Genomic DNA, 9,316 nt, shown 5'->3' on the forward strand with positions numbered 1-9,316 from the left:
TCATCAAGTAGTGCCACAATCGGTCATTATTGTACGGGAATAATTTTTCACTTCCTCCAACAATAACAGACAGGAAATGATGGGACACATCTTCCCCCACAGCCACTGCTAGCGTTTCTATTTCATATCCACTAACCGTCGATATCAAGCTCGGAGTAGATGGCAGTCCGTCCGATAAAAGAATTATATACTTTTTCACCTGACTGCTTGATACAACACGATTTCTGTTATACAAGATATTTACAGCATGGTTGAGGCCCTGTGAATTTCAGATATTCCGCCTCTAGGATTCATCTGAGTAACAAAATCATCGAATTTGATGTTATTCATTGAACTGTCAAAGTTCAGCTCAATGTATGAATTATCTGCATAGGAGATAATGGCTACCTGGAAATTGTTTAGAGTTATCTCCCATTCTTTAGTAACAAATTTAATAAAGTTCTTTGTAATGTTGAAATATCCTTGAGAACAACTGTAAGAACTGTCGACTACAAATACTACATCAGTTGGATAAGGCTTGCACAAGTCTATTTTGAATAGAAAAACATATTCAAATGAGTATTATCAAAATGGTAATTTATTTGAAAACGACTTCATGCGACTACAAATTGACCCCAAAGATTTTATAATTGTTTTATATAAAGGTAACGAGAACTCTTCTTGTTTCATCTTATTAATATGTCATGCAGATTATTTCAGTCCTGCAGATCATAATTTACTTATTGCTTTTAGAGTTTGCTTTCAGTAACTGCGAATACTCTTAGATCGGTACTTTGTGCCTCTTGTTTTGATTTTAATTTGTTTTGTGATCCATGGCATTATGATCAGTCCAGTCATTTTCTACAATTTGTTCGTATTTCATACTTTAATAACACTATCCAAGGTTTGTGAAAGGGTTGAGAGCTCACAAACAATGTTTAACCCCGCAACATTCTATATATGCCTGTCCCTACTCAGGTGCCTGTAAATTCGTGGTTATGATTGGGTCCTGTGCGTCTATTAGCTTTTCTTTTCATTTTTTGGTTTGTTTTAATTGCTTTAATTGTTTGTGTGTCAGGGCCTTTTATAACTGACTATATGTTATAAGTTGTGCTCATTGTTAAAGTCCATATGTTGACCTAAAGGTGTTAAAATCAAGTTGATATGGACTCTTCTATATAATTATCTCATTAACAATCATGCAACATATCCTTATTTTATACAGATATTTTAGAGTAGATTGCAACCACCAACATACAATTTGAACCGTCAACACGAATGGTTGTTTTCAACTTTATCTGCCTGAGTGTTCTGTTTATAATATACGTTTTAGATCATCAATCATAAATAGATTCCTTCTTACATATTTTGTTTTTTAAAAATCATTTGTAAAAATAAAATATTTAGCAAAGAAAATTAAACTTAAAATCATAAAAAAAACATAAAAAGGTAATATTACACTTTCACGTTTTGTGTTCTTATGGTCAAATTAATGAAAGAGTGTTGTTGGACGCCTTTATTTATTTTGTTCTATCTAGATAAAAAAATATAATGACTTTTCATTAAAACAACTATCCATTTAAATGATTTACCTATTTCACAATATTTTCCTGTGTAATAATCTGCACAGTTACATATAAAACTCATCAATCCATCGATGCATGTCCCGCCATTGTGACACGTGACACCAACACAGTAATCTATATCTAAATTAATCAAACAATATTGAATTAATCATTATTTTATTTAATACTGTTTAATTTGAATTTGGTTGAACATTGTTTCTTGCAATGTCTTGCAATCTAATACTAGAAGAGCTATACTTAAAATTACATTAAGTGTTAGAGTGAAGTGCAGGTCAATGTTTATTCACTTAATGGTTTCATACTGAATATTCATGTCATATTTGTCACTAAATGCTTTTATTAATATATTGCTGCATGTGATTTCGATAGATTTTTTTGTGTCCAAACTGAGAAACTAGAATAACAAGTCAATGGATACATACACAAAACATCTTATTTATTGTAAAATCAATATATTTTAATATTTTAGGTGGGTTTTTATGGGATAAGCAGAATAGAAATAATGACAAAAAAAAGAGGGAATAGGGAAGTTTTGGAAAACAAATATATCTTGATTGATTGGTTATTGGTGTTTAAACGCCACTTTTGCCACCTTTAATTGTTATAACCGTTATTGTAAAGCGTGTAAGTTGTGATGTTGTGTTGTCAGATGAAATATGACGCGTCGAGAATAGTAAAAAAAAGCAAAATGAATGTTGTATGAAATGTTAGTTTAATTTCGATTTATAAAATATTTTCGGAATTTGAAATTTCCTCGAAAAGAAATGATGTGATGGTTAATGGTATTAATTGGAAGTTAAAATCATTATAGTAAAGACTAAAGAATTCCTGGCTATATCTTGGCAGTCAGATTTTATTGTTGGAGTTGGGCGATGAAACCGGAAAAAAGCCAATTTTGTCAGAAAACACTTGAAACTAATAAAGAGGAGTTAGTAATACGGTCCTTGAATATAATTGAAAAAAAATCTAGATTAGTATAACATGAAACAATTAAGAAAAAGGCTAAACAATTAAGAAATACAGAAATGAGGAGCCAGATCCAAACCCTTTTATAGACATTCAATAAAATTGACAAAAATGACTTCTTTAATGACTGAGTTGATCAATTTGATTGTTTGTTTTTGATTGGCGTCTATAATCAGCAAAGCTATTAGCTAGTAAGGTTGTTTAATTGTTATTGGAAGCAAACCTGTTTGACAGTTATGACCTGTGAAGCCGTCTAGACACAAACACGTGTACTTAGATCCACCAGTCCAGATGCATGTACCTTGGTTTTGACATGGCTGTGGACTTCGTTGACATGGATTTGTCAACACATCTGGAATGGTATACTTATTAATTAAAACTTTTCAACATGATTAAATATATCAAAACAAAATCAACAGAAGTCTGGAAATAGATACGAAAAACACAACATTATTATGGTGAATTTGTTTTCTTTGTATCGAATGCTTGATTACTAAACTAAACGGGTAACTTCTTAATAAGTATTTTGTAACTAGTTATGCAATAGAAAAGATACGGTTAAACCACTGCAACAGTAATTATTTTTGCGATTACGATATTGCCTATGAATTCGCGTGCATTTAATTTCGCGGTATTTCGAAAAAAACATAAATAACGTTAATTAGGCATTTATTTGTTGAACAATATGAAAGAAAATATATAAATATGAATCAATTATCAAGTCAGTCATCCGTTTTGATAAATGTTTAATAATCCGATTAAGTCATTAATTTCTTGATATAGCTGTCATATTTGGCTTGGGCTATTAAAAGTTTACCCTTTTACTCTTAATTGAATTTCTGTAAAGACACATATGTACTGTTGTTTTGACAGTTCCATGATTCTGTTAACATGGTTAAGGCTATCTTAAGCAAACAGGGTAAACAAACATCTACAATAATATTTATTTAACTGTTTTAATGTTTTTATATGCATGAAATCTAAATTTAAATTCGCGTGTACTTATTTTCGCGAAAAATGTACATTCCGTGAAACTCGTGAAAAAAAGTACATTGTGAAAATAAGTACATATACAGTCATTGATAATCTAATTTTCGGTGTTGTGGTTTGTCAATTAGTCAAAGATGATTTGTATTAGCAAAGTGCAGCATTCAATGGATACTTATATAATAAAATCAGGTTTTTTACTTAATCAGAAATGAAAACGATTATTTGATGCAACCAGCTTGATATCATTATCGCAAAACAAATACAAACAAAACAAATTCACCATAGTTTAGTTTAGTTTAACCTAGTATATATTTCCAGACTTCTGTTGAGTTTGTCTTATATGATTGAAACATATTCTCAACGCTTAAGCACATGAATTGCATAACAAATTTTGCATTATGTTTAGAGGTACACTAAAATATATAGAAGGTTTAACACTTTCTCTTGTTTACATTTTAAAATGTCAAAAATAAAACAAAATTTTCGAAAAATTATGCAACACATGTTACTCTCAAATATGAAAACGTCGATCTGTTTTATGAAACTCTCATAGAACTTTGATCAGATCATTGTAGATTCGATGCAAAATAGCACATTTAATAACAATAGCGTCATTTTCGATCAAAAATACTACCGAGTCAAATCGCTGTTTTTATACGGCAATGGTGAGGTAGGATTTTTAGATTTCATTCATTTTCTTAATACTAACCAGTGCACGTTTTAGATTTTATGTCATTGTATACTTGACCTACCAAGTCAGCATAGCTGGACACCATAAAAACATAACTCTGATTTGTTGCTATCTTATCCAGTTGGTTTCTGTTCACACCATTTCCAACACCTACTGCGTACACAATTATTCCAAGCTGATGAAGCAAGCTTCCACCATCTTGAACAGTGGACTGACCGTCGGTAAAAAACATCAAAATTTTAAGTGAGAAGTCTCGTGCTCCATTAACGCTTTGAAACATGCTATTTTTAGAGAAGCTCAACGCCATTTCAAAATCTTGACTACCACTATGGTAGCTTATCTTGTCTACATTCGATTTAATGCTTGATTTATCATTACAGCAACTAAAGTGAAAACCCTTTCCCATTAATGTATGGAACGCAAATGTACTAATTTTTACAGCTGTGTTCCCTATATCAAACACATCTACAAATTGTTTAACGAAATCGAGATTTTTCTGAAAGTTAGCTGCACCGACACTTCCTGATTCGTCAATTAGAAATCCAATATCTGCTGGTTGATTGGAACACACTGTAAATAGAATGCATTGCTGCTTTACATATTAGCTGCTCAATGAGGTAACATATATATAAATAAAACAGAAGGTCTAATCTTTCAATGCAAGCGTAACCATGTGTTGTTTTTATTTATTATTTCGACTTTTGTTTTTATCATAAATTGACATAGGAATAAAAGCCTGGCATCCATTGCTCTTATTTCTTGATACTAATTTTTAATTTACTATTCTGCTTTATCAAATTGTTTTTAATTTGTATTGGTTAAAATCTACTCTGCTCGTCAGAATCAACAAATGTTTCTTTTGCTAGATATTGACTTTCGATTTTAGCGTTTTTACGGTTCCATTATTGTCCATTTTTAATCGTGTTTGTTTTGTTAGCACTTTTGAACAAATATCAAAGAAAACCCTTAAGATACATCAAATTAACATATGTATGTTACAGGTATAAATTTTGAAGATGAGAAAGTTCGAATTGTTTTAATCCTTTGTCTTATCCATGCCACGAAATTCACTCCCTTATGCATGAAGGTGTTATACCACCAAATCATAATACGTCACATCAGGTTGCATGAGGAAAAGGGTCGAAAACAAAATTCCATTGAATTTGACAGTTGTAAAAAAATTTATCATCCACTGCCTTAAAATATTTTTAGGTCATAATAAGTAAAAGAAGATTTGTTATTGGTGCCAATGAGACAACTCTCCATCCAAGTACAATTTGTAAAAGTGAACCATTATGATGATTATAGGTCAAAGTGCGGTCTTCAACACGGAGCCTTGGCTCACACCGAACATATATTTTGGGAGTTTCAAAGCACGATTATTTGTTTATTTAGTGTTTCTATAGAATATGAAAAAAACTTGAAGTTACAATGTACATGGTTACTAAAGCCTGAAAACATGGAATAAAATGGGGTGAATATATTGCTTAACCTACATTGATGTTTATTGTCTTATATGCAATGAAATGTTATGTGAAATTTTGTCTATAGTTTTACAACTGAACATGTGTAAATGTACTAATGTGCATTTAAATCTGTCAATCTTTGAGGTATATGGTTTAATTCATTTCTAATATATATCTCTTATAGTTGATGTGTTTCATTCGGTTTTAGTTTGTATCCCGGATTTGTTATCTCTCAATCGAATATGACTTTTGAATAGCAGTATACATTGTACTACTGTTGCTTTTATCTAGTTTTCTATGTAGTGTTTTGTAGATTTGTGTTTGGTCTGTTGTTTGCTTTATGTTGTTTTGCCATGGTGTTGTCAGTTTGTCAACAATCTACATCATGCTAAAGAAATAAATTGTATACCTTCAGCGATCCCGTTTCTTGAAAGAAGAAGTGGTAGCAGAACCCATACTGGTATCATTTTTTCACTTGTTTGCTTAACAAATTTTATGGTCTGTATTGTACTGAAACATAACAAGACAAATTGTTCGTCAGAAGATTACATCGAGTCGAAGAATCTTTTTTAAAGTGGAGTATTAAATATCATTATCGTAATAGTCCTTATACAAATAATTTAACATGTCCAATACTGATGACGTCGCGCTGCTGATAATTATAATGCATTATGTTCCATTGGCCATAATAAAAATTACAATAATTTGACTCTCCGCATTTGACACCTGTCGTGTTTTAAAAATACATGGATAAGTTATACAATGTCTAGCTCCGGATATTCACCTGGCCAAAGTCATTAAAAACCAGTTTGAAAAATTGTTTTATTGATTCAGTTCGTGTGTTTTTATCTTGTGCCTTTATGTTTGTTTGCTATGTGCCAATATGATGAGTCAAGTCATTACCAACTGTATTTTGTTATGTTGTAACATCTTTTTGAAAGGTCAAGGGAGGGTTGAGCGTAAACAAACATTTGAAACCACGCAACATTCTTTTTGTTTGATTTGTGCTTTATTTTAGCTCTTTGCTACCGACACATCCAAACCTTAAATGGGACGGCAGTTGTCGTACTAGTAAGTTGTTGTCTGCAATATTTGTTTCGCGTTTTTTTTTTACCATACATCAGACAGTTGGTTTTGTCATTTTCATTATTAAGTCGTTTCGGGATCAATAATAGCTAACTGTTAAATTATGCTTGATTTGTTCATTTATGAAGGACGTCCGGGGTGTAAATTTTAATGCATAGATGGTTTATTGACATTTATAATACAACACAATACTTTTTTTATTTTACACCCTTTATTCTAAAGTACATCTGTAAGACTTAACGTACTTCAATCATTTATTATACATTTCCTACCTCAAAATGCCATAAAACTTGAATCTAGTTTCATCATAAGGAGCAATACATAAAATCTACATGTGGATATTTTAACTTGGAAATTAACTTATGTTATTTAACTAGCAAATCAGTCCTATTATGGATAAATCAGCATGCGCAATACTGATGACGTTGCCCTGTCGATATAAATCAAGAGTTAATTTTGCTTTTTGGTCAGGGCCAATACAGAGGCCGATGTATATATACAGAAAATGCCGTATTGGCACATAGGCTAATACGGGACGTTCACTTTCAATTTTCTTAAGCATTACTTAAATTTGGACGTATCGTTATGCAACAAATCATTTGTATTATATTTTTTTAACTCAAATCATAAAATAAAAAGTACCTGATTTGGTGTATCCTAAATCCCGGTAACTGGTGCGGTCTGATGTGAAAATATCGGTATATTGATAAGTATGTTATAATATTGATCAGCTGTGGTAACAAAAGCAAAAGAGAGCAAGATACATACAAATATTATAACAGATTTTTGGGGGGATGGATGGGTACTCTATTGACCTGGGTTTTTGTTTACACATCTAACACAAGTTTCAGATATTATACATAGTTGCCTTTATTTATAATTGTATTCTTGTTTTAAAAAGCCTTCCCCATCATTTTAACTACAGAAAACATTTGCACATTTCTAAGACTACGTATTTTTCATTGAATTGTATATTGTGTGGTTGTTGATTTATTAAATTTTACCCCAAAATCTCATTTTTTTTAAAACAAAAACATATATTTATATTCTGAGAATCTATAACGGTTTTAAACATCATCAACTTACCTGCTTTTAGAACGTATTTAAAATTGTAATAACTTATTCGGTATAAATCAATGATAGTTTCTGTATAAGGGAAGTTCAATCTTATTGGTTTAAATGCACTGTGTTACAACTAATGATATTTAAACCACTTTCCATGCGTGTACAGACATCATACAATTATATATATTTATAATGATTTATTGTTTAAATCTCGAATTCACTAGTGCAAGTAGAGACGAATGTACATATGGTAATACAGGTATATATTGTAAGGTTCAAAGATTTTTAAAAGAATCAATGCATTGTTGTAAAAAATACCATCATATAGGCCTTCAGTGGGGTATCGGACAAAACTAATATGACGTAATGAGTATCCCTGATCAAATAGAATAGAATTTCAAAATCTAAAAGTTATGAAATATTATCAGTTCTCTCATTTAATGTAAAGCAGATGTTGTCAGAGAAAAGCATCACCAACAGATATGTTAGAATAATTTATAGTTTTTTGAGCAATAACCTTTTTGAAAACTATATTGATAGACCATTTTTATCTCAGCATGAAATCGGCATGGATTAAATTGTTGTTTGTCTTTGTCAACTTGGAAACATTCTATTTATTTATGCATTTTTGTAGAAAAATTTCTTTTTATGAAGTGTTCTGTAAGTTTAGCACTTCATGTCACGCTGAACAGCTGTTATTGCAAACACGTTTTTTATGCATATTTCTTCGTTTACTGTTTGTACTTTATTTCTACTTCAATTATTTTTTGTGTTCTATGCTATTCATAAAGGCTGTTACTACACTCTCGAGTCTTACTTTATAACAAATATCAAACATAATATCATATATCCATAATACAAAGCTTACTTTCTAACATTATTCGAAAATTTACCCTTCGGGAATCTGATAAGAAACATAAATATTGTATTTCTATCTTGACATCGGTCGTTTACATTAAATGTAAAAGAGGGACGAAAGATACCAGAGGGACAGTCAAACTCATAGATCAAAAACAAACTGACAACGCCATGGCCAAAAATAAAAAGACAAACAGACAATAATAGTACAGATGACACAACATAGAAAACTAAGGACTAAGCAACACGAACTCCACCAAAAACTGGGGGTGATCTCAGGTGCTTCGGAAGGGTAAGCAGATCCTGCTCCACATGTGGCACCCGACGTATTGCTTATGTTATTACAAATCCGGTAAATAGTCTAAATGTGATATTCTCTGAAATAATTTAAAAAAAAAATAGAATGATGCTTGTAGACTTCTGTCGGGTAAAATTGTTGTCTTGTTTCTAAACAAAACAAATATTCGAAACTGAAAAAATAAAGATAACTTAGATAGATTTCTTTTTGTCGAAGCTACCTGGTCACAGGTTGTTCGTTGGGGTATTTCTGACTTTGATAGTACGTCGTTTATATTCAGAGAAGTCGTTTGTTGATACTTGTTGTGATCTTTTGTACTGATCACCAATTC

General features: G+C 31.2%; 1 protein-coding gene across 1 annotated transcript; it reads right to left on the bottom strand.

Annotated features, from left to right (window-relative positions):
* Window positions 1-6,671, bottom strand: LOC127721720 (collagen alpha-1(XII) chain-like). The gene is made up of 5 exons (XM_052228515.1): window positions 6,088-6,671; window positions 4,231-4,782; window positions 2,755-2,883; window positions 1,572-1,685; window positions 1-527 (listed from the first exon to the last, which is right to left on the bottom strand). Exons 1-5 carry the CDS (start codon window positions 6,143-6,145, stop codon window positions 241-243), a joined length of 1,140 nt encoding a protein of 379 aa, XP_052084475.1. The 5' UTR covers window positions 6,146-6,671; the 3' UTR covers window positions 1-240.
* Between the last annotated feature and the right edge of the window lie 2,645 nt (window positions 6,672-9,316).

The sequence above is a fragment of the Mytilus californianus genome, unplaced genomic scaffold, assembly GCF_021869535.1.
Source record: "Mytilus californianus isolate M0D057914Y unplaced genomic scaffold, xbMytCali1.0.p SCAF_12, whole genome shotgun sequence".
Classification (NCBI taxonomy): domain Eukaryota; kingdom Metazoa; phylum Mollusca; class Bivalvia; order Mytilida; family Mytilidae; genus Mytilus; species Mytilus californianus.